At 50.5% G+C, this 24,506-nt stretch overlaps 2 protein-coding genes across 2 annotated transcripts; one reads left to right on the top strand and one right to left on the bottom strand.

Annotated features, from left to right (window-relative positions):
• The first annotated feature begins 1,257 nt into the window (after positions 1-1,257).
• On the top strand, positions 1,258-5,428 carry TAF9B (TATA-box binding protein associated factor 9b). The gene is made up of 7 exons (XM_041485381.1): positions 1,258-1,344; positions 1,431-1,512; positions 1,982-2,118; positions 3,123-3,257; positions 3,900-3,981; positions 4,543-4,656; positions 5,066-5,428. Exons 1-7 carry the CDS (start codon positions 1,294-1,296, stop codon positions 5,224-5,226), a joined length of 762 nt encoding a protein of 253 aa, XP_041341315.1. The 5' UTR covers positions 1,258-1,293; the 3' UTR covers positions 5,227-5,428.
• Positions 5,429-6,565: 1,137 nt separating this feature from the next.
• Positions 6,566-24,201, bottom strand: KIF4A (kinesin family member 4A). Its single transcript, XM_041485208.1, has 31 exons — positions 24,197-24,201; positions 23,818-23,947; positions 23,627-23,741; positions 22,784-22,974; positions 22,474-22,563; positions 21,726-21,892; positions 21,466-21,560; positions 21,165-21,284; positions 19,979-20,154; positions 19,437-19,498; positions 18,641-18,776; positions 18,137-18,195; positions 17,853-17,958; positions 17,097-17,162; positions 16,628-16,810; positions 16,404-16,507; positions 16,066-16,210; positions 15,499-15,609; positions 14,948-15,031; positions 14,240-14,353; positions 13,909-14,064; positions 13,279-13,373; positions 12,039-12,168; positions 11,161-11,331; positions 10,695-10,802; positions 10,436-10,513; positions 10,251-10,352; positions 9,451-9,600; positions 8,556-8,672; positions 7,798-7,920; positions 6,566-7,295 (listed from the first exon to the last, which is right to left on the bottom strand). Exons 2-31 carry the CDS (start codon positions 23,938-23,940, stop codon positions 7,119-7,121), a joined length of 3,654 nt encoding a protein of 1,217 aa, XP_041341142.1. The 5' UTR covers positions 23,941-23,947; positions 24,197-24,201; the 3' UTR covers positions 6,566-7,118.
• Positions 24,202-24,506: the final 305 nt, after the last annotated feature.

Consider the following 24,506-nt stretch of genomic DNA (forward strand, 5'->3'; position numbering starts at 1 on the left):
GCAAGAATCTCCTGGTTGTGCTTCCCAGTGTGGAAAGTCACCTGTGGTGAGTGGAGAAGGTGGCACAGAGGGAGCAGAAGAGTCCTGCACTGGGTTTAGGGATAAATCCCGAGCCCTGTGGAAGTGGGGAATCAAACCATCATTTTCTTTCCTGCCTCAGGAATAAACACCATGGCAGCCCACAGCTCCATGTGCTGAGCTCCAGCCTGATCCCAGCCCGTGGAAGAGCTGCTCCCCCCTTTCTTAAAACAAGGAAAGAAAAGTGGGCTTAGTTTCTTGTCTAAGGTCAGTGTCTGGAATTCCTCCTCCCTCCGTCCCTCCTCCCAGGATGTTTTTGTGTAACACACTCTGACTCATGGAAGTCAAATGACTTGGCCTGGGAGCTGCCTCAGCGCAGCATTCTGGCACAGGGATCCCGTGCCGGCCCCTTGTGCTGGGTGAGGGTTTTCCCGGAGCCATGGGGCTGCCCCTGCTCCCCAGGCTGATCCCAAAGCCAGGCAGGGCTGGGATGTGTCTCCAGCCAGGCTGGGATGTGATCCGGGTGCTGCACGCCTGCCTGGGGGTGCACGGGGAGCAGCAGAGCTGCTGGAATGTTCCACAGGGCGGATCGGAGGGAGCAGCTCTTGGTTTGTCCCTGTCTCTGAGGAGCTGGGATGGGAGTCCCCAGCACATCCTCCTCCTCCAGACCTGGCTGCACTCGGACCATCCTGGGTTATAACACATTGCAACTGCTTCTGGAACCTTCCTGATCGCCTGCCTGACAAAATCACAACAAAACTTTATTTTTGGTTCTGTTTTGCCTCAGAAAGTGAGAAACTCTGACAAAACTCACATGGAATGTGCTCTACGTGGCTTCCAAATCCAGTCAGCTGCCATGAAAACCAGCTTTAAAAAGCTTTTAAGTGGAACCCGTTATTTTCAGAACAGTGGGAACACACTGTCATTTTTAGTTACTCCTGGGATTGCTAGCACTTTAAAAAGTGGCTTCAGAGCTATTAACGAAACAACAAAACATCTCCTCCTGCATCACCTTAGTGCAGATGCAGGGCACTGGGCTGTCTGCAGCAGGGGAAGTGGGAAAACAGTCACTTGAATCCAGCAGATTTGGTCTGTGCATCAGTTGGCCTACATGAATATTTACAGTAAAGTGAATTTCTGCTCTGACAGGCCGCATCTCCATGGCAATCCCGCTAGGCCGCGTCTCCACGGCAACCACGCTAGGCCGCGTCTCCATAGCAACGCCGCCCTCCCGGCCGCCGTAGCCGCGCCCCTTGTGTCACATGACCGGAAACGATGGAGGCGACGAAGATGGCGTCTCCCAAGAGCGCCCCTAAAGACGCGCAGGTACCGCGGGGCCCAGGGGCGTCCGGGCGGGACCGGGGGGCACCGGGGGCTCGGGGGGCTGAGCGGTGCCTGTGTCCCCCCCGCAGGTGATGGCGCAGATCCTCAAGGACATGGGCATCACCGAGTACGAGCCGCGCGTCATCAACCAGATGCTGGAGTTCGCCTACAGTAAGCGGGGCCGGGCGGGAAGTGCGCGGGGAAGGCTCGGGTGGGGCAGGGAAGTGTTGTGTGGGGCAGGGAATGTTGCCTGGAGCAGGGAATGTTGCCTGGAGCAGGGAGTGCTCTGTGAGCCCGTGTTTCCGCGGGGGCTCCCCTGTCAGACTCGGTGACCGCGGAGATCTCTTCCAGCTGTAATTCTGTGACTCTTTAATCACAGAATCACAAACCCAGGATGCTTTGGGCAGGGGCACCTTCCAGTATCCCAGGGAGCTCCAAGCGTGTCCAGCCTGGCCTTGGACACTCCCAGGGACGCAGGGGCAGCCACAGCTGCTCTGGCAGGGAGGAATTCCTCCAGTTTTCCCATGGGCGCTGCCCTCGGGCAGGTTGAGCAGTGCCCGCAGAGTTTTCAGTGCCAGCCGGGCGAGGCCAGGATGGGGCTGGGGAGTTTTCCATGAAAGCCAGAGCCCGTTTCTCCCAGGATACGTCACCACCATCCTGGAGGACGCCAAGATCTACTCGAGCCACGCCAAGAAGTCGAGCGTGGACGCGGACGACGTGCGCCTGGCGATCCAGTGCCGCACGGACCAGTCCTTCACATCGCCCCCGCCCCGCGACGTGAGCGACCGCCGGGGACACGGGGGGACACGGGGCTGGCACAGGGACATGGGGCTGGCACAGGGACATGGGGCTGGCCAAGGACACGGGGGGGACATGGGGCTGGCACAGGGACATGGGGCTGGCCAAGGACACGGGGGGGACACGGGGCTGGCACAGGATCGAGGCTGTCACTGGGACACGGGCTGGGCAGGGACACGGGGTGGCACCGGGACGTGGGAATGAGGCCGGGACACAGGGATGTCCCAGTGGACACAGAGTTCTGACCAGACACACGGATGTGGCTGGGACACAGGGATGAGACCTGGACACACGGATGTGGCTGGGACACACAGATGTGGCTGGGACACGGGGGTGTCGCCAGGAAACGGGGATGTCACTGGGATGAGGCCAGGACATGGGGATGTTAATGGGACACAGGGATGAGGCTGGGACACGGACCAGGACATGGGGGTGAGGCCGGGACACAGGGATCTGACTGGACACAGGGATGTCACTGGGATACAGGAGTGTGACCAGACACAGGGATGTGGTTGGGACACTGAGATATCACTGAGACATGGGGGTGTGACCAGCCACAGGGATGTCAGTGGGACATGGGAATGTCACCAGGACACGGGGATGTGACCAGACATGGGGGTGTGACCAGGACACTGGGATGTGTCCAGGATATGGGGATGAGGCCACGACACAGGGACCTGACCGGACACAGGGATGTCACTGAGAAGGTGCAGGGGTGTGACCAGACACAGGGATGTCAGTGGGACACTGGGATGTCACCAGGACACGGGGGTGTGACCAGAACACTGGGATGTGTCCAGAACATGGGGATGAGGCTGGGACACAGGGATCTGACTGGACACAGGGATGTCTCTGGGCCACAGGGGTGCGACCAGACACCGGGATGTCAGTGGGACATGGGGATGTGACCAGGCCACGGGGATGTGACCAGACACCAGGGCACAGGGGTGTGACCAGCCGCGGGTGTGGCCGTGTCCCTGCAGTTCCTGCTGGACATCGCCCGCCAGAAGAACCAGACGCCGCTGCCGCTGATCAAGCCGTACTCGGGCCCGCGGCTGCCGCCCGACAGGTACTGCCTGACCGCCCCCAACTACCGCCTGAAGTCCCTGCAGAAGAAGGTGAGGATTGCTCAGGGGTCGGGGATCACCCCTGGGGGGGTGGGAGTGGTGTCAGATTGCAGTTTTCCACAGCTCTGAAGGGCGGGGGTGAATATTGGCCTGTGCGTGCCAGCTCGGAGGTCTCCAGGCTGGATTTGCAATTTGTTGTTGGTTGATTTTAAATGGAAATTTTGAAATGTGGGAAATTTTAAAATATGGGAAAATGTCAGGTATGGGAATATTGTAGTGTTAATGAAATACTGCAGAATGCCACACTCACTGAGGCTGGAAAAGACCTCCAGGATCATCAAATCCAGCCTGTGCCAGAGCACTGAGTGCTGTTTCCAATCGTTCCCTGGACACCTCCAGGGATGGGGACTCCCAACACCTCCCTGGGCAGCCCCTTCCAATGCCTGCCCACCCTTTCCCTGAAGAAATTCCTCCTCATGTCCAGGAGGAGCTGTCAGGTTTAATGTCAGCTTGTCAGAGGCACAGACCAGGCTTTGGTGTAGGTATTAAAGAGTATTTTTGACTTCTACCTCAGTTGTTTCTGCTTTAGAAGGAGAATATTTCCTTTGCTGGGAAGCCCTGAATGCCTCATTGTGGGGGGGCTTTCCTGTTTATTCCAGGCCATTCCCTGATTCCCTGTTTCTCTCCCCACAGGTCTCCTCCACAGCAGGCAGGATCACAGTCCCTCGCCTGAGCGTGGGCGCCGTGAGCAGCAGGCCCAGCACTCCCACTTTGGGTAGGAAACAGCTCCACAGGGGATTCCCACCTTCATTTTAGGAAGGAAAAATAAAGAGGAATAATTTAAAACACTTTTCAGCCCCTGAGGAAATGTCAGGGACTGCCTGACCTTATATTGTTAGACAGCATCAGAAAGTTAATTTCATAAATTATCTTTATTATTACAATAACATTTAAATGTAAATGCATTACAGATGTTCTGTATTTGTGATAAGTTCTTTATTTAAGGGAATATTCAAGAACTTTACTTAAATTTAGGGTTGTTTTCCTCAATATCAGTATGATGCTGAATTAAATAGCACATTTTTAAAAGGATCTTTAATTTTTAGGGCATAGCTTTAAATTTTATGTGTGTTTATAGTCTGGAATTCCATAGGGCTGGGTCAAATGTAGGAAAATGAGCAAATGTGCAGCTCTGCCTAGAAATCTGACTCCACCAGGTGTCCTGGTGTTCCTGTGCATTCCCACTGTGCCTAATAACAGGTTCCACTTGGGAGGGAGTTTCAGGAGTGTTTGTGGGTTTATTTTGATTTATGTGGTGGGTTTGTGTGGAATCCAGGCACCCCCTCGGCCCAGACCGTGTCGGTGTCAGCCAAGGTGGGAGCGCCGGTGTCGCTGGCGGGGCAGCGCTTCACGGTCCAGATCCCGTCCTCGCAGCCCGCTGGGAAGTCAGGTACTGCTGGGGCTGGGAACAGGGATAACCACACTGCCACAGCCTGCCTGGGCTGGCAGGGAGAAGCTCATCCATTCCCACTCCCTGCCATGGACAGAGACACCTTCCACGCTGCTCCAAGCTGGCCTGGAACACTTCCAGGGATGGGGCAGCTACGCTGCTCTGGCCAAGCTGATGGGGGAATTTCTCCCCCTGTCCTTCATCCCAGGAACTTCCAGTGTTAATTCCTGTTCCCAGCACAGTGGCAGCCAGAGCATGGCCATCCTGAGCAGCTCCCTCCCACCCTGGCTCCTGTTTCCCTCTCCCCCTTGTGTCCTCACCTGTCCCCCCAGACTTTCCCCATCCTCCCTCTTGGGATGAACAGGGATTGCTCCAAGCTTTCAGTGACCCCTTTCCTCGATTCCCACAGCCACTCCCACCACTCCCACGGTGCAGAACGTCCTGATCAACCCATCCCTGATCGGCCCCAAGAACATCCTGATCACCACCAACATGGTCCCGCCCGGCGCCGCCGACCCCAACCCGCTCAAGAGGAAACACGAGGACGACGACGACTACGACGCCTTGTGAGGGCCCAGGGCCCTGCCGTGGGGTGCAGGGGGCCCTTCCCAAGGGATTCAGGGAGCCTTTCCCGTGGGATTCGTGCAGCCTTTCCTGTGGGATTCACAGAGCCCTGCCCATGGCATTCACACGGACTCCAGAGGGTGGGAATGGGCAGGAAGGCCCCGTTTGGGCCTTGGGAGTGTGGAAATAAAGTGCAGAGTGTTTGTAACCCGGCCTTGGTGTCTTGTGCACACACCTGGGGGAGGGGGCAGGGGGTTCTCTCTATATTTTCTATATGTTTTCTATTTTAAAATGTATTTTTATATTAATTTTTATATAATTTATATATGCACACGTGTATACGTATATTGTTTTTGTATATGTTTCATATATATGTGTGTATATATGTGTAATATATTTATCATATACACACACATGTAATTGCCCTGTACACTCAAAACTCACACTTTTTAATATGTATACATTTACCTATACACATACATATTTATATGTTAATGTATATATGTATGTGTGCACATGTAAAATATATATATAGTGTGCAGACTACACCGTAGTTAATTATACATACACAGAAACACTCATATATAAATTATGTTTTATGTATCTAAAATAAACAATGCCATAATCCTGTGCTATATAATGTACAACACATATATTTTATGTCATCATATATAACATATAAATACCTTTTGGGATAATCTAATAGGGCCTAAGCCCTCAGAACTTCCATGCTCGTTTAAATCACTTGGAAATATTTTACAGCTCTCAGGACCTTCATAGACTTGGAAAGCAGGGAGAGTGAGGGGGGGATTTTGGGAAGGAATTCTGTGAGGGGGCAAGACCCTGGCACAGGGTGTCTGTGCTCTGTGGCTGCCCCATTCCTGCAAGTGTCCAAGGCCAGCTTGGACAGAGCTTGGAGCAGCCTGGGCTGGTGGATGATCCTTAAGGCCCCTTCCAACCCAGACCATCCTGGGATTCCCTAAGCTGGCAGAGACTTTGTCCAACAGGAAAATAAAGAGGATTCTCAGGTCAGGGAAACTGCTGCCCCAATCCCACAGCCCTGTGCATGTCCCAAGGAACAGCTGGGTCACACCCCTTGGCAGAAGAAGAAAAATAAATTTAATAAAATTTACGTTTATCACCTTTTCTTCCTGCTGAGACTCATAACTTAGGGCTGAGGGCAAGAAAAAGCAGCAAGAACTTGTTTGGGGTGTCTGGACAGAAAGACCTGAACAGGTCTCAGTGACAGCACCTCCTGGCCTGGTTTTAAGACCAAATTTAAGTGCAGAGAGCCCAGGGGAGGCTGAGGGGGTGTTGTACACAATAATTCCAACTCCGAGCCATGTTTCTTTAGTAACTCCTTTATTAAAATCACAAACCAGAGTTAAAATTCCTACATTATTCACATAAGTCAAGTTTCTAAGTTCATTGAATAAAGACAGTCCAGAGGCCAAAGGGGCCAGAAAGCCTGAGCAGTTCAGAGCTGCTGCTTTAAGACTTCAGCCAGGGCCTTCTCACTCCATGGCTCTCCCAGGGCAGCTGGAAAAGTTCCTTCAGGCTCCATGGGAAGAGGCAGGAGCAGAACTCCAGTGCAGAGGCAAAGCTCTCTCAGGATTTCAGGTGAAACCGTACCCAGCGTTCACAGCTCAGCAGGAGGGAGGGAGCTGGGAACACCCACCTGGAAAATCACCTCCATTCACTCCAGGAATTCCAGAGGAAAGATTCCTACCCCCCACCTGGCCCCAACACACAAATATTTACAGAGACATAACAAAGAAAGGAGCAGCTTGACTCCCTTGCTGAGGGCAGGAGCTGCTGCTCCAGCAGGAGAATCCAACTCCCTCAAAAATCACCAGGAATGTGGCCTAAAGGGACGGGAAAGCTCCGGGTCAGGTAAACTACTCCTTGATGGGGGTGCAGCCTGAGAAGAAGCTGATGTTGCTGCTCAGCATCCTCTTCTTCCTCCTCCCAAAGGGGTTCTGGTTCTCCTGGGACTCCTCATCCCTCCCAAACAGGGAGGCAGCAGTGCTGGGAATCTTCAGGAGCACCTCCTGCTCTGTCATGTCGTGCAGGACCTGTGGGAAAGCAAGGGACAATCTTTGGAGTTAGTCACAGCTGAGGTGACCCACCAGAGGCAGCAGGACACCAAGCACCAGGCCAGCCTCAAGAGTGGCTATTCTTACTCAAGTCAGGAAAAAGACAAATTTTTTGACAAAATACCAAGATCCAGCAGGGAGAGACAGCAGTTGGAATAGGTGGGTTCCCACGGGATAAGGGAATTTGTTTAGCTGAGGTGAAATGAGATGTGGCAGGTCAGAGAGGTCACTCTGAACATGGACAGACAGAATTTTGTCCTGCAAACTCCTCACTTCCCCCCTCTCCTTGCTGAAGGTGCTGCAGGAAAACGTGACAAGCTCATGGCATCATTTCAGTGTGGGAACTTAAGAATTCAGCACCTTCTTGACTACCACACGAGCTGCCTGGAGCTGTGCAGAGTTTTCCAGCAGCAGCTTCTCCTCTGGAGTGATTTCCCCCCAAGACCCCTCATTCAGCAGCTCTGCTGTCCCCTGGGAATACCTTGGTGGTTGGAATGGCACACACGGGCTGGAAGAAGCTGTCTTCTGCTTTCACCTCCGTGGGGTCTTCCAGCTTCAAGGACCCCTCTGAGTCCCTTTTGTTCTCCTCGTATGTTGTGGTTTCCTGAGGGGCAGCAGAGGGTGAAGCTCCTGCAGAACATCCATCCCTGCCCTTCCCACCACAGCCCCCTGCTCTCCAGCTGGGAAGTTTTCCTCAGTACAGGATGCTGCAGCTCAGACTAGGCCTCCATAAAATAGGCAATAATTAGAGCACTATGGGATGTCCCTGCTCCACATCTCTGAGATCCAAGAGCAAAATTCCCACTAGGAACACCAGTTTCTGATGGACCTTCCTGCTGCTACAAGCTCCTCCCCCAAACCATCCCTTCCGTTCTTAAAAAGAAATCTGGGAATGAGTCAGGATTTTGTGTTGTCTGAAGCCAAAGACAAAATTTTAATTTACTGAGTCCAAAAGGAAAATTGAAACTGTTTATCCTCGGATTTGTGGATGAGAAGTGGGAACATGAAAATCTTTGCTGTGAATCTCCAAAATTCTGTCCTGAAAGGCAGAGTCTGGTCCTGCAGTGGAAAATTTTCCTCAGTTACCAGAGAGGCACTAATTAGTGACATTCACAGAGTTTCAGCAAAGTGCACGTGCTCTGCCTGGACAAACTATGCTCATGTGGGAATTATCCCTTCATCCAGCTTTGCTCCTGCCCAAATGCAGCCCCTGTGCCCCCCAGAGCCAGCAGCACTCACCAGGCCCCGCTCCCTGTTCCTGCACTTGGCTGCGGCGCAGCTGCAGCCGTCGGTGCATCCCAACTTCTGCTTCCTGCAGCCACACTGCCTGTTCCCACAGTGGCCCTTGCACGAGCACTGTGGAGGAGGCAAGGGGGAACAATGGCCAGGATGCTCCTGGAATGCTCCAGGTCCTGCCAGCAGTGACATCTCAAGGACAGGAACACCCCCATGCTGCCCCTTGTCGCATTTTGCCGCCATTTCGCATTTTGCTACATCCCAGAATAATTTTCTTCCTAATATCCAGAATAAAATCCTTCCACCTACAGATCCATCTTCAGGATCTACAGAAGTACCTTCAGTTACTCAGTGCCTGACTTGAGGTTATGCCAAAGGATCCCAGTTTCTGTGCCACACTTCCACAAGAAGAGGGAGTCCCCAGCCCAAAAGCCTCAGGAATTTTCTGAGCCAGAGGCTGAAGCTCCAGACTGACACAGAGAGATGGAAGCTGAGGCTCTGTCAGGACTGGAAGCTGCAGGTTCCCAAAGAAACGGGGATCCACAACAGGCCATCTTTTTTTTATTTGTTTTTTTTCCCCTAAAGTTGGCTCTCTGGATGAATGTGGCTGCTGTTGGGGCTGTTCCTAAAGCAGAGGCCAGCTCAGACACAGGCAGCAGGACAGAACATGGGAGAAGGTGACTTGGACAGGGAAAACCCGTCCAGGAAGGTCTTGCTGACTGCAGACAACCTTTGCTGTGTCTCTGGGAATGCCCCAAATATCCCCAAGCACCCAAATAACCCATTCCTGCCACTTTGAGAGCAGTGGAGACACCACACCTCCCAACTCCATACCCAACCCCTGCACACAGCAAGTGATTCCCTAACAGACACAGGATCAAGGGCAGCTGGATCTTACCCCCATGAGGTTTTTCTTGCTTCCTCTGCCTGCTTTCCCTGGAAGCCAGTCAGAATCCTCCAGCTCCCCAGGGTCAGAGAGCAGCTCCTCCACATCCACCTCGGGGCTGGGTGCTCGGGGCTTGGCTGTCGTCTGCCGGCGGCACTTGGGCTGCAACACAGGAGCACGAGGGGTCAGGCCACCAAAAATCAGCTAGATTTCATTCATAATATTAATAATGATTACATTTTAGGAAGGTTTTATTAGGGTTTTCAGAGTCCCTCACAGCCAAGAAAGTTGTGGAGTGAGGGAAGGAAAAAAAGATCCAATTATCAGGATTGAAAATTCAATCAATTTAAACTATTGATGACAAATCTTCTGAAGGCTGAGTTGTTGACATATCACATGACAAAAAACAAGTGTCACACACTCCTGTCCAAAGAATTTTGAATTATTTCTTCCTCCTAGCACTAAGATTTGGCTCTATGCAAAGCAGCAAAGTTTGCTGTGAAACATGTGCCTTGCTCCATAATTTAGACTGGGAATGCTACAGAAAAACAATCTGGATTGTGAAGGAGGATACAGAGTCAGATCTACAATGAAGAAACAGGTTTGGGGGTTTGTTTGCTTTTTTCTTTTTTAACCAAAAAAACTAACAAAGTATTTGAGTCTTCTGGAAAGGACTGAAGGGGCCACTTCAATGAGCAGAACAAGTGCCTGGTAAAAGCAGCTTAGGAGAAAGAAAACCACATTATCAATAGCCAAGATTAACTCTGGCAAAGAATTCAGGTGCAACACAAACTGAGCAGCCTCTTTCTTACTTTGGGTGGAACATAATCAAAAGAAGAGTCTGGAGACTCAGGTAGCCTTTGCTGGATGTGCCGGATCTTCTGGCCACTGGCAACTTGGAGGAGCAGCAGTTTCTGTCAAAAGGGACAAGAATTAGCTCTGCAAAATCCATCAAACCCACGTGCCACGAGGCTCTGGTGTCTGTGCAAGGCTCTACCTGTTTCAGAGTGTCATTTTCCCGGAGGAGTTCCTGGTTCTTTTCACAGATCTCCCTCATTTTTTCCAGCTCTTCCTCCTGTTTGCAGGACAAGAGGAAATTTGTTTCATTGGAGATAAATAAGAGAAAATGCCCCAGGGTTATTCCAGCCTGCACAGCAACCACCCCATGCAGGCTTCTGCACAGGGAAAACACAATCCTTCTAATTCCAGGTATCCCAAAGGATCCCAGCCTCCCCCAGCACACCCAGCCTCTGCACCTGGAACCTCAGTCGCTCCTGCAGTTGTTTCTCCTGCTCGTTCAGGGAATCTTCCAATCTCTTCTCTGCTGCTTCTTTCTGCTGGAATTGGCTGAGCAGGTACAGAACCTAAAAGCAAGTTGGAATAAACAGGGGTGAATTGCTGAAAGGAGCACTTGGCGTCAAAGTCCAGGTTCAGGGAAATTTCCTGTCACTTCCAGCACAATTCTACCCTGATCCATCTGAAAAGTGATCCTGTGCTCAGGTGTAACCTCCTCATTTAAAGCAGGAGGAAAGTTACTGAATAAACCAATTTACACAGGATAAATACAGAGATTTCTTTGGCTTTGAATGAACCATCTGCAAAAATCCAACAAAATTTGAGCTGATATTCAGCACCAGCTTCATTTCAGCACATCCCCCTTTGCCTTTCTTTCTGAGCAGACCTGGAGATCAGACTCCAAGATTTCCATGAGCTGTGATTCACCTTTTCCTGGTGTTGCTGTTCCTGCACCAAAATCTGATTTTGGAACTCTGCCTCCATCTCTGCCATGTGGTTTCTCTCTTCCATCAGCATCTTCTGCACATCAGAGCAGCTGGCCTGGCTCTGCTGCAGGCCGCTCTGCAGTTTGCTCTCCTGCACTTTGGAGGAGACCAGCTGGAAAACAAGAGCAAGGCATGGCTTGGGACAGGGATTCCCTGCTGGGACAGGTGCTGCAGTGTGGAGGAGAAGCATCCCTGTACTTCCATCCACCCCAGGAACTGGACCAGCCCTCAGCACCAAGGAAACCAGAGATTCAGAGGCAGGCACTGTGGAAGTGCAAACCAGGGAGCTGAGGGTCTTGTTCACAGCTCTGAATTCACCTCCCTTCCTGCAGCACTTGGAGTATTTTCCTTTTCACCTTTCTCCTTTGATTTCCAAGCACCAGGGAGCAACAGGTAATTTTGTCCTTCAGTTGCTCTTTCCCTGATCCCATAATTCCCCAATTTCTCTTTTTCCCATCTCAACACCAATTCCACTGCTTCCCCTGACCTCAGCCAGCACTGCCCTTGTTTCCCCGCTTGTTCAGGAAGTACTTTAGTTACTTTTTCTTCTCTTCCACTTCTGAAATTTGCTTTTTCCCTTTCCCATGCAAGCATTTAGCTGGTATCTCCAGACCCTCATCTATTCCACTCTCCTCTTCCCTGCTTTTCAGATTTCACTGCCCCATAGAGATTACTCTAATCCAAACTTGAGAGGGGAATAAACCTCATCCACTACAAGAAGGCTCCATTCAAATTCCTTTGGTCATTTCCTGTTATTTGTGGCTAAGCAGACTTACAGCCTTTGTTTTCAGGGCTAAAAGAGGAAAATCCAGGGTTTACCTCTCCCAGGAGATACTTCAGAGCACATTTGGCCTCCAGGATGGTGGCAATGCTGTCCCAGCGCTGCTTGGCCCGATCTCCATTGTCTGCATCCAGGAGTTTCTGCTGCAGATCTGCTATCTGGGCACTCCTGGGATTGGAATCATGGAAAATCCATGGATTTGGGGTTACAACACAGGAGAAAACCAGGGCTGGTTTCTGGGCTAGTATGACTGTTCCCAGAATATTAAGTAAAATGGTATAAATTGGGAATTTTGCTGCTCAGTAGAGCACCTGGAGCCTGCAGTGCTTCCCTGGGGAGTTTGGCCTCCACTCCACATTGCCAAATAAAAGTGGAGGTTTTTCCCCCCAGAGGTGCTACCTAACAGCCCAAAACACCCAGTCTAAGTTCCTGAGTATTTTCCTGACATTTTGGAAACACTCCAGCCAGGAAAACCCACTGAAAGGGGTTTGGGGGTTTCACCTCCTGAAAAGCCATTTCCAACTTGTTTGGTTGCTTGGCCAATACCAAAAACCACTCCTCCACATCTTCCACCATTTGTTATAAATCCCTCTGATGGATGGGGTGTTGGGACCAAATTCCTTCCTGAAGTGTCCTTTGGACCCCAAGAACTGGAAATTCTTGGTTCCGTAAAATTGGATTTTTTGCATCAAATTTGGCTTTTTTGGCTTTGAACAAAACAAAGACAAAACTTCAGATATCACTCCCTATCATCCTGTGTATAAAGATGCAGATTCTTGATGTAATTACATCTCAGTCCTGTTTTCAGTTACAATTTACCACGGGGCATGTTTTTCATCTGTGGAGACAGAGCTTGGCCAACCATTCCATCAAACACCAAAGGTTGTCCGTGGAGCATTGGAAGGCTTTCTTTGCTGACACCCAGTGTAAATATGATTATAGACCATAGATGCAGAGGAAAAATGTTCATCCATCAGTATGAATCAGACTGTAAAGATGATTTTGAACTTGGGAGCTTTAGAAAAAGATTTTCAGCATCTGTATTTTTACCCCAATTTGCTTTAGCAGTGGCTCTAAAGCAATTAGATGGGTTAGGGGGCTGCTTAAGGAAGCAGACCAAAGCAACTTCTCTTTCACTGAGTGAAAAAGCTTTCCCTCATCACTCCAGTGTCACTCAGTGTGTTTTACATCCTCCTCCACCTCCCAGAGAGCTGGGATGGAAATGAGGGAAAAGGCAGAGGCAAGGCTGTGTGGGTGAGCCTTGTGGCAGTGCCTCACCTGAGCTCCATCTCTGTTTGCAGGCTCTCAATCTGCTTGGAGACAGAGAGATCCGTGTCCAGGGCCTGCAGGTCAGCCAGGCAGTAGGTGCGCCTCTGGAAGCACAGCACACAGGGATGCAGGGCAGGGACAGGGGAGGAAATCACACATTTACAGATATTCCAGCTAGGAAAGCCTCCAGGCATCTCCCCACAGCTTCAGTTGCATTGCTCCTCCCCAAAAGTTTGTGCTAAGGGGAGTGAGCCACTCACATCCCTCTGAATCCCTGAGGATGGAAAAGCTCTCCCAGAACTTGAGTTCAACACTGATGGATCATCCATGTCCCCAAGTGCCACACCCAGATGGTTTTTGGACACTTCCAGGGATGGTGATTCCACCACTTCGATGGGCAGCCCGTTCCAAAGCCTGACTGCCCTTTCAGGGAAAAAAATTCCCCAAATTCCATTAAGTAACAAGTTCCTTCAGCACCTCTTGTCCCTGACAGGTCAGAGGATACAAATATTAACCCTTTCTCTCAGAAAAGGTGGGATCCATGCCTGAAGGAACAGGTCAAGTAGGAGAGAGAAGAATGAATCCAGTATTGCTGAACAGCCAGAGGAGTGGGCTGGGAAAAGAGGAATTTCTTCTTACCCGGAGCTTTGGAGGGGGGTTTTCTCCAGCATCTTTCTTCTCTTGCAGCTGAAGGAGCTCTTTTGCAAGGATTTTCCTGTCCTCCAGCAGGTCTGCCAGGTGTCTTCGAGCCTCCTCAGTGCTGACAAGAACCTCAACTTCATTTGCAAGCCAGCTCTGGAAAAATAACCCCCAAAATCTAGTGGTTGAGCTCAACTGCAGGACTGAATCCTTCTGAATAATCCCATTGCAATTCCCTGGTCCTGCTGCTGTGCTCCAGCCACCAAGACCAGCAGCACCCACCCCAAATCCCAGTTTGCCCACTGTAGGGATGCAAAATGCTGTTACCCACTTTGACTCGTGCAGCAATTCCTTCCATGCCCCGATTTTGGGTCTCCTTCCGTTTCTCTGCCACCTCCTTCTGCCTCTGCAGGGCATCCTTGAGGCGTTTGTTGGCAGCTGCTGCCTGGAAAAGATTCCACAAGGAGCTGAGCAGGGACTGCAAATCACCTGCTACAGCTGGAAACACCAGAGATTCCCAGCCCAGGGCAAACACTGGGACAGTGACAGCACAAGGTCAATAAATCTCAGATTATTCTGGTTTAACTCAAGGAGTCCTGCCCTGGATTTATTTCCTTTGCTGCCATTCCTCCTTTAAAGGAAAACTCCTTTTAGGCCTGAAGGGAGAAGAAAACACCCAAAACGAGGAGTTAAAGATTAATTTCTTTTACAAAGCCATCCTGAAAGGATTTTGAACTGCAACCTTGTAGATCCACCACCCAAACTCATTTCCCACTTCCCACCTTGGGCATCTGCATGGATTTGCCACAGGAGCCTGGGACCCAGAGTCACTGGCACCCAGAGCCACCTGGCCTTTAAGGAGCAAATTGAACTGGGATCCCTCAAAAGCAGAAATGGGGATTTATCTACAGAGAGAAATTTTTTTTTCCAGCCTCTAAACATCCTTCCAGAGGTTTCTGTGTATCCTGTTCCTTCCTCCAGCCCCACTTGGCAGACCTTGGGGGTTGGTTGGGATTTCCAGGAGGTGCTGGCTCCTCACCTCCTCTGTTTTGCGCCGCAGGACGTTGGCCTGTTTCTGGAAATCCCTCTCCAGCTTGAGGAGCTCATACTGTCTCTTACGGTCCTGCAAGGAGAAACAGCAGGAAAAGTCACATTTTTCATTACAAAGGAAAGGTTGCACCCCCAAAATTCCAGCTGGAGCACCCCAAGGCATTGAGGGGCAGGAATTGCTGTGACACCGAACTCCAGATGTTTGCTGGCCATTGCACTCAGCCACCACAAGCAGCTGGATTCTGTAGAACCAACATTTCTTTGGAAGTTTAAAAACCTCCCATGCTGAGGCCAAATCCTACAAGTGTAAATCCTTCAAATATTGACTATTTTTGCTTTCTGCTTTAAAGCAGAGTCACAGCTGTGGCAAGAGCTTGAGGATCTCCAGCCACAAACAAGTCCAAGTGGTGAGAAGTGGCAGCCACATGAGCCAAGCTTCTCTTCAAAGCATTCCCAGCTCTTCTAAGATACTTCCCAGTTAAAGAAACCTTCAGGCAGCACTTTGGAGGGAGGAATAGTGTGAAGGGCACGTTTGCTCACCTTTTCTTTCAGCTGGATCACCTCCTTGTCCTTCTGCTGCTTCCACTGCCTGAATTTCTCGGTGTCTTCTTTCATCTGACGCATCAGCTGCACCCTTTGCTGCTTCATTTCCTGAAAAACACCAGTGGCTGGAAGAATTACCCAGGATTTACATCCCAAAGAGATTCAACCTCCATTCCCCCCTGTTCCTGCCAGGTGTGGGGTGTGGCAGGTGAGAAATCTTGCTGTGCTCCCACTCAGGACACTTTCAAAGTGCTAAAATACAGGGGCTTTTTAGGCATAAAAGGAAGACAAATGCAGGCACAATTTAGGGAAATCAAAGAGAAAATAAATTATTTGATTGAGGCAATAAATTAGACATGCCAGAAGATACTTTAGACTTATTTTCCTCCCAGATCTCACTAGTCACCTGGCTATTGTGGCCAAATAGCCACAGGAATCTTGCCAAAAACTGCTATTTTCAGTCTGACTAAACACTAATGCACTAAAAGTGGATTCCTGTTTGGGATTCCTGTCAGGGAGCTGCTTTGCCCACACTGGCTCAAGTCAGAGGTGCTTGCTGGTTACCCTGATCTCCTGGTTCAGTTTGGACACCGTGTGCTCTGTGGATTCCTTCAGCTTCAAGAGCTTGGATTGCTCATTCAGCTTTCTCTTGAGCTCACTGATTTGTGCTTCCAGCTCCTGGAGCCTTTTCCGGCGCCGCTCGCTCAGCCTGGAGAGAAACAACAGCAAATCCAAATGTCACCTCTCTCACCTCTGCTGCTGCTGAAAGCTACTTTCCAGCTCCTGGCACATTAAAGGGACACTTTTACACCAAAAAAGAGCTTTTACAGATGATGGAAGTGCAAGACATTGGGTTTTCAGACACACTACAGCCCCCAGAGCTGCAGGCAGAGCCCTCTTACTTGGCCTGGTTGATGTCCTTCTTTGCCATTTGCAGAGCAAGGACCAACTCCTCCTTTTCCTTCTGCAAGTTGCTGACCTCTAATTCCAGATCCCTGATATTGGTCTAGCAAGGACAAGAAGAAGAAATCTCCAAATAAAATTCTTTTCAATAAAATTCTCCTCCCTTCCCTCTCCAGGCAGGAATTGGGGAAAACAAACTGACCAAGGAGGATTTCAGCTTTACCTGGTACTGGGACTGAATGGGTCCAAGCTGAGTATCATTTTGAGACATTTTTTTGGCCAGGGCCTCTTTCAGAGTCAGGGCTTTGTTGAGCTCCAGCAGCTCCCTGGAGAGCTGTGCCTGGCGCAGGGCGTGTTGGGTGCTGAAGTCAGAGGCTCTCTTGGATTCCTGGCCCGCTTCTGCTTCCTGCAGGAGACACAGCCGTGAGGAGAGGCCAATCCAGAGCTCCTGAATTACATTATCTCTGTTTCTACAGAGCACTTCAGATTCATTTTTATGTAAAAAAAAATCAGATATTCAGAAATGAGAATAGGTTCTTGACTGTGAACACATTGAGTTTGAAACAGCACAGACAAGGGTGATGATTTATCAAGCATTTGGGTTAGAAAATGAGCAGGAGGGAGCAGATAAAAGTGATGAGGAGATAAAACCATGCCCCAGTGAGGTGTGCACTGCTGAGCCCCTCACTTACACCTGGAGAATGCTGTTCAGAGTTTGGCAGCTCTGCAGCATCTTCTGTGATGGCAGCGTTTTCACTCTGGTGGACAGAGAAAGAAAATTTCGGTGAAAAGGGAAATATGAAATAAAATGAAGGAAATAACAGTCTGTTGGCACATTATGGCAAAGCACAACGTGATTCTCCTCTGGCCAGGACCTCTCTGGAAAGAGACCATCATCCTCCTCCTCAAGGAGTGGGAGGAAACTCCTCCTTTTCTAGTTGGAAAAGCCATTCCTTGAAATCTTCCCTGAACTCCAGCACTGGAGAGAACACGAAGAGGAGGAGAACAGAGGAATGTCCAGTGAGACAAAAGCCTGGAAGCTTCTACTTAACAATTTCAGACCCCAGGAATGTCCAGTGAGGCAGAACTGAAATTCCTCCATTAGACAAAAGCCTGGAAGCTTCTACTTAACAATTTCAGACCCCTGCAATTTACATTGTCCATAAAAATCACCAAGTTTGGAGCACTCCATCCATTTTAGGGACAGGAAATCCATGCCAAGCTCCTGTATCAGGTTTTCCCATGTAGACTCCTCCTTCCCTTCCCCCCAGGAGCAGCACAAGTGGCCTTTCTGCAGCATTACAGCACGGCAGGACAGTTTTGAAGTGGATCTCAAGAGTCATTTCACACTTTTAATTGCTGGACTCCTTGAGGGAAGCTGTTGGAGTGGAATCCCAGATTTCCTGGGATTGTTGTCACAACCCTCCCCTCCCTGGGCTCAGCCTTACCTGCAGCTCAGCCAGCACCTGCTGCAGGTTCCGGATCACCTCCACATTTTCCTTTAACTCCTCATCTTCCACAGTCTCCACCAGCTTCTGCAGATCCAACTTGCACCTGCAAACATGGGAACAAGTCCATAAGGAGTTTGTGCCAGGGAAGAACAACTTTCCCCACTCAGCCTCTGAATTAATTCTGGATGAACAAACCCCAGCTGGTTTGATCCAGTTTATGCCACTGAAAACACTGAATTCCCAAGGACATTATCCCAGGAGAAGGATGTGGGGACACTTACACAGCGTGGTGCTGGAGCTGCTCTAGTTTTGCATTCATCTTCTCATTTTCTTGCTCTGTCTAGAGAAATCAGAATTATATTGAATTGTAGAAGATAAGAAGCCAGAATCAGCTGATAATTTGCAGTAAAAGATTGGCAGTGTGAAAATCAATGCACTGAAAGATCTTTCCTGGTCAGGGCCACCAGCCTGGATTTCACAGCATTTTTTCTGGGATAGACACTGCAGGCAATATGAAAAAAGCAGGATGAGGAAGGGAGAGCACAAGTGCTATTTAAAATATTAAAACAAAATATTTAAAGTATCAAAAAAGCTGAAAGATTCAGGTCTCCTTTTTCCAAAAGGAAACTAAAGACCAACAGATTCAGGCAGGTTTTTTGTTCTGGCTGATTTGGAATCAACGTGAAAGGAACATTTAAGAGAAATTCTCAATTTGTCATAAATACAGGAGCTGCTGGTGATTCACTCCCAGCAATTTAGAGCTCTCCTGGGATAACTGAACTTACCAGGATGATCCTCTCCAGCATCTGTGCTGTTTGCCCAGCAGCCTCACTCAGGCCCTGGCTCAGCTTCTGGTTCTCCTCCTGCAGGGATTGGTTCTTCTCCATCAGGGATTGGAGGCTCTCTGAGGGGGCCAAACCACTGCAAGAGCAAGGAGCAGCTGGGTGTGAGTTTGGGCTTTGGGACAGCACTGAAGTTACCTCTAAAATTATTATTATTCCCTAAAAAATTTAAAATAAATAGTCCAGAATGGCTTGGGAGGAAAGGATCTTAAAGCTCCTTCAGCCCCACCCCACCATGGGCAGGAACACCTTCCACAGACCAGGCTGCTCCAGGGTCTGTCCAAGCCCTGGACACTTCCAGAATGCAGGAAAAACCTCCAAACAGAGGTTGTGAACTCCATGTTCTTGGTTTTGGAACATCCCCAGAACACAGCACCTGCACAGTCCAACTCTGTCCCAGATTTTGTGCTTTTAAGGATAACGTGGGTGGAACTGCCCCACATTTAGGGGTAGAGGGGTGAGGGGAACAGGGATGGATGGGTCTCAGAGACAGGAATTTATCCTGAGGTGTTTCCTGCTTCCTCTTCTACTTCATGCAACAGATTTTTTCATTTATGAGGTGTTTGCTACAAAACTAAATATCCCAGGGAATTCCAGCAAGGATGACAAAAAGAGGGGCAAAAAAAGCAACCAATTTGTTCTCCCCTCACTCCACAGCACTGCCCAGAGCTAAGAGATCAGGAACTTCTCTGGAGTGTGATAAATACACATCCAGAGGACATTAAATAACAAATCTTACTTGAGAGCCACAGGCAGGGTCCCTCCATGGGCCTGGAGCAGCAACACCTGGAGCTGCTGGACCTGCAAAGACAAATAATTATTGTTTGTAAATGTAACAGCTCCACGGATCCTTGGTCTTCCTGACTCCTCTGCTCCAAAATTCCCCTTTTATCACTGCCTGGGGAAAGGAGTGGTGTTGTTACAATACTTCAAGTTATTATTCCTCAAATAAAAGGTTCTTCACTACCCTCTGGGGTCACCCCAGGGAAAACCCTTCCCTTCTGCCATGCTGGGCACAGGCAGGAGATGTCAGGAAGGCACCAAACCATCTCTGTGTTTTTAATTGTGCCTGTAGCTCACCAGGCAATGATTTGTTGGGTGGAAGGGAAATTTAAATTACACCAGCACCACCACTTTTCTCTGGCTGCAGGAAAACAAGAAATATCCACACATCCCCTTCCCAGCCAGCTCCAGAGACAGAGCAATGCACGTTAGGGATGTTTTGCATTTTTTGTGAGGTTCTGCCTTCCTTTGGGGTTTGCTGAGGGGTTCCCCCAGTACCTGCTGCTTCAGCTGGTGCAGCTCAGCTGCCTGGGGGTCCACGTTGACAATGGGTTTGTTTTTGATCTTCCTGGCCCTGTCAGCATAACGCAGAGTGTTCAGGGTCTCCTCCAGGTTGGAATCCGCCGGGCTCACGCAGGCAATCATCAGCGTGTGGCTGTTCCCACCCAGGGAGTCTGGGAAGGAAAAGAAACAATGTCAAAGCTGTCAGAGCAACAGTGGCAGGGAAATGCCATGAGTGCATCCCCAAAATGCAGATTAGACAGCTGGATTTTGGTGCCACTCACTATTTTCTCCTCTGCACACTCAGTTCTGGTTTAAAGTGGGTTTTTGAAAACCAAAGTCAGGGTTTGAAACCAAAGGATTCACCCCAGAAGCCTCAGTTGTTGCCCTAATAAATAATTTTATTAGGGCATTTCTTGCCTGGTTCTTTCAGGTTTTCCCCTCCCAACAAGATCTCCATGAATATCCAGAATTTTATCCTATTTAAGGAATTTTTGGCTAAGAACAGATCACAAACTGCATGGTTTGTATAAAACCCTTTGGTTTTATACAAACTGGCTCTTAAAGCTACTGATCAGAAAAAAAGCCAGGGGCCCCAGCCCAAAAAATCCAGCCCAATCCAGGTTTTAATGAGGTACTTTCAGACATGGAAAACACTGAAGAGCATTTGTACCAAATTATGTAATTACCATAAAAACCCCAGTAATTTAATTACTAAAGCTGTACCCAAATTAAAGGGTAACTTAAATAAAATGCATTGAAAGACAAATCCCAGCTACTGAAAAATAAAGACCAGATATTCAGACTAAGAAAACAAATCCCAGGGAAAGCACAGAGAGCTGGAGCTTCATTCTGGCTGTGACATCACCCAGGGAGTTGCTATAATTAAGGTACAATAATAGATCTCTGCTCCCAGACTTCTCCTCTTCCTTCTCCCCATCAAAAATAGCCCCTGAATTTGTCTTGTTTCCTCCTGTCACAAAAGTGCAAGAGAGCAGGACTTGTTTTGAGCTAATCTCACTGCATTGCAACCTAAAATAAGAGTCCAGGAAAGGCTTGGCTTCAATGAGGAATTAAACAAACAAATCCCTTTGCAGCAGCAGCTCTGAGCAGGGAGGTTTTCTCCTGCTTTGTTATTTAAAAAATACCTTCAAGTTTAGGTTTTGTCATCATCTTCTCTCACCTTGCAGCAGCCTGGTCAGCTTGGAGTCTCTGTAGGGGACAAACCCTCCCTTTTTATTCTCATCTCCCAGAGCACTGATGACATTCCCCAGGCACAGGAGGCCTCTGTTGATGTTGATTCCTGCAGACAAAGCTCACAGTGAGCACAGCCACCTCAACAGCTCCAAACTCCTCATTTCCTGCCCTTATTAAAACTTTAACAAGCTTTAAAAAAAGAAAATTAAAGGGTTGAAGTAGTTTTGCTCTTTTATTAAGTCCCAAGTGAGAAGAAACCCAAACTCCACCAGTCCCAGCCCAGAGACCTTCTTTGAGTCTGTCTCCCTCAGCCTTGGTCTTCTTTTGTCTCTCAGAGCCAGCAAGGTCCACCAGGTGCAGCTTGCAGTGAAAACTGCAGTTCCTAGGGCAGAAAGAAACTGTTTTACTCTCCCAGGAAGAAAAGGAGCAGCCCAGGAGCTGAAAATTCAGAGAGCCAAAACCTGAACTGCCTTGAGAAGCACAGCTCAGGGCCAGGATGAGGAAATTTTGGCAAAGTAGCTCTCATCAGCTGCACAATGACACTCACTTGTCATTTTTCTTCTTCTGGTCGATGCAGATGGTGAAGATGGCGTGGGATCTGGAGGACTGGGAATTCATGGCCGTGGATCCCACAGTTCTGGAGTTGTTCCCCTGCTCCAGGCAGGACACAGTCTCTTGGGCACAGGTGACATTTCTTTCTGTCAACCCCACAATCTGTAGCCAGGAAGGAAACATTGTTTATCCTCTGCTTCCTCTTTGTCCCACCTGTGATCAGAAAAATCTCCCTCCACCTCAGGCTGTGCCAGCCCATTCCCAAGAATCACTCCAGCCAGGGGGCTGGAATGGAAACTCCCAGGAAAAACTGGTTCTGAATTTCACTTCAGGAACATGGAATCCCATCATGATGCTGTTCCTAAACACCCCCCAGGTTCCTCTGCCTGCTCCAGAGCCAGCTGGCTCTGGAATGGAGCCTGAGCTCCTCAGGGCTCCAGGGACAAATCCATGGATATCCTGGGCCAAGCTGGGAGCTGTGCCAGTCACAGGAAGGGGATTTGTGTGAATAAAGTACTGCAGAGGCAGCTCCCAGGGACACACCAGAGAGGGGATGAGCAGGAGGGACTGGTTGTGCTCCTTGGCAAGCTGTGCTTTCCCTGAGCATCCCACACCCTGGATCTCTCTGTGCTGCTCCCAATACATGGATGATCCCCATCCCACTGCTTCAGGGATGACAGAAACTCCCACACAAATCCCTTTTTCAGTCCCCAGCCCTGCCACCCCTCCCCAGCAGGGCAGACCTTGATGCCTTCCTTGGGGTCCTCCCGGATGTTGATGGGGGAGCGCTCTCGGGAGGGGCACAGCAGGTCCAGGATGTCCTCGTTGTAAATCTGGAGGCACCAGAGGAGCAGCTCAGAGTTACCAGCCAAATTAGGGCTAATTTAGCATCACATTTTACTCATTTCACCTTCAGGGAAAGACACCTTGGACCAGAAAGGACTAACAAAACCTCCTGGGGTCTTAGGGGTTGATTTAACCAACATCTGTTACCTGAAGGAGGTGACCTCAAAGCTCCCTTTATTCCTAACTTGATAAAAACCAAACTTTTACCTCCAAATAAGAAACTTTGAGGACGAAGTCCCAATCCTGCCTTTGCTGCTGCTCTTCAAAGAGCAGCTTGATGACCCTGGGGATGACCCCCACGCTGGGCTCATGCTCCTGGTTGGCAGTGTAGGTGCCTCCCATGGAATAGGTTTTCCCTGATCCCGTCTGTCCGTAGGCCAAGACAGTGGCATTGTATCCTGAGGGAACAAAGGACACCGGGGTGAGTCACACGGAGACTGAAAGCTGCATTTTTGAAAACCACCCTTGCAGAAAATCCTCAGTTTACACCAGCTTTAAGCATAGATCACAGTCAGGAACACCGAGGGCGGGGAAAAAAAGGCAATGAAAACTTCCTAAAGCACAGGTAATATGGTTATTTCAGCTCTTTGTGAAGACTCGATGTTTTATTAGAGCTAAACAGAAGCACAGCACAAAAATCTCTGCCATCCCAGCAACACTGCAGCATCCTGGAACAGGATGTTTATCAATTCATTGTCTTATTCTTAAGCAGGGAGAGGGACATTTTATAATGGCTGTCAGGACAAGGGAATGGCTTCCCACTGCCAGAGGAATATTGGGAAGGAATTGATCCCTGTGAGGGCGGGGAGGCCCAGGGAAGCCGTGGCTGCCCTGGATCCCTGGAAGTGCCCAAGGCCAGGTTGGACAGGGCTTGGAGCAACCTGGCACAGTGGAAGGTGTCCCTGCCATGGCAGGGGTGGCACTGGATGGGCTTTAAGGTCCCTTTTAACCCAAACTCCTCTGGCATTCCACAAAAACTGCCACAGAGAACACACCCGCCCCGTTCTGCGGAGAGAACCGGGCTCCAAACGGGCAAAATCCGGGACAAACCTTTGAAGATGCCTCGGACCAGAGGCGACACCGCCGTGTTGAAAACCTCCTCCTGCTCCGCGGACGGGTCGAACACGTAGTCGTAGGTGAAGGCTTTGTCATTGCCCACCACGACCTGCGGGCGAGAGGCACGGGGCAGCGCTGGGAGCGGCGCCCGGGCTGCGGGACCCCCGGGACCCCCCGAGGCTCACCTGCGGCTCGCCGGGCACGAAGGACAGGCACGTCCGGCAGCCCTCGCTGCTCTCCTTGGGCACCAGCGGCCGGCAGCGCAGCGCCACGCGCACCGGGATGCCCTTCTCGTCCTCCCGCACCATCACCAGCCTGCGGGACACGAGCGCCGTGAGGTGGGACGGGACACGGAGCGGGGCTCCCCTCGGGCCTGCCCGGGCTGGGGGGGGGAGCGGGCGGGGAGCGGCCTCAGCGGAGCTCTGGGATGGAGGGGGGGGTGCGGCGGCCCTGCCGGGGCTCGGGGATGGAGCAGAAGCCCCGGGGTGGGTGCGGGGCTGGAGCGGGGGCGGAGCGGGCCCGGCCTGGCCCTGCCCGGTGTCGCGGGGCGGCCGCGGGACTGACCTGGAACCGCCGCTGCCCGTTCCAATGGCGGCGCCGCAACGGCCACTGTTCAAACCGGGCCGCGCGCCGCCACGGCCAATCACCGGCAGGGACGTCCGGCGGGGCCACGCCGCAGCCAATCGCGGGGCCGTGCGTCGCCGAGAGGCGGGGCGACAGCCAATCGCAGCCCGGTGCGTCAAACAGGGGTGGGGTCAACCGAGGGTGGGGACGGGACCGCGCGAGGGGCGGAGCGGGACCAATCGCGTGCGGGTGCGTCAGGCAGGGGGCGGATCTCAGGGCAGATCTCGGCCAATCGCAGCGCCGTGCGTCG

Source organism: Pyrgilauda ruficollis, unplaced genomic scaffold (genome assembly GCF_017590135.1).
Source record: "Pyrgilauda ruficollis isolate IOZ18807 unplaced genomic scaffold, ASM1759013v1 scaffold7, whole genome shotgun sequence".
NCBI classification, from domain to species: Eukaryota; Metazoa; Chordata; class Aves; order Passeriformes; family Passeridae; genus Pyrgilauda; species Pyrgilauda ruficollis.

Excerpts from the sequence above, each read along its gene's own strand:
- TAF9B (XM_041485381.1), top strand. The coding sequence starts at position 1,294 with ATGGAGGCGACGAAGATGGCGTCTCCCAAGAGCGCCCCTAAAGACGCG. Across the intron at positions 1,513-1,981 it reads GATGCTGGAGTTCGCCTACA|GATACGTCACCACCATCCTG; the intron begins GTAAGCGGGGCC and ends CGTTTCTCCCAG. Across the intron at positions 2,119-3,122 it reads CATCGCCCCCGCCCCGCGAC|TTCCTGCTGGACATCGCCCG; the intron begins GTGAGCGACCGC and ends GTGTCCCTGCAG.
- KIF4A (XM_041485208.1), bottom strand. The coding sequence starts at position 23,940 with ATGGTGCGGGAGGACGAGAAGGGCATCCCGGTGCGCGTGGCGCTGCGC. Across the intron at positions 21,285-21,465 it reads GGGAGACAGACTCAAAGAAG|GAATCAACATCAACAGAGGC; the intron begins GTCTCTGGGCTG and ends CTTTGTCTGCAG. Across the intron at positions 8,673-9,450 it reads GCAAGAAAAACCTCATGGGG|TGCTCGTGCAAGGGCCACTG; the intron begins GTAAGATCCAGC and ends CCTCCTCCACAG.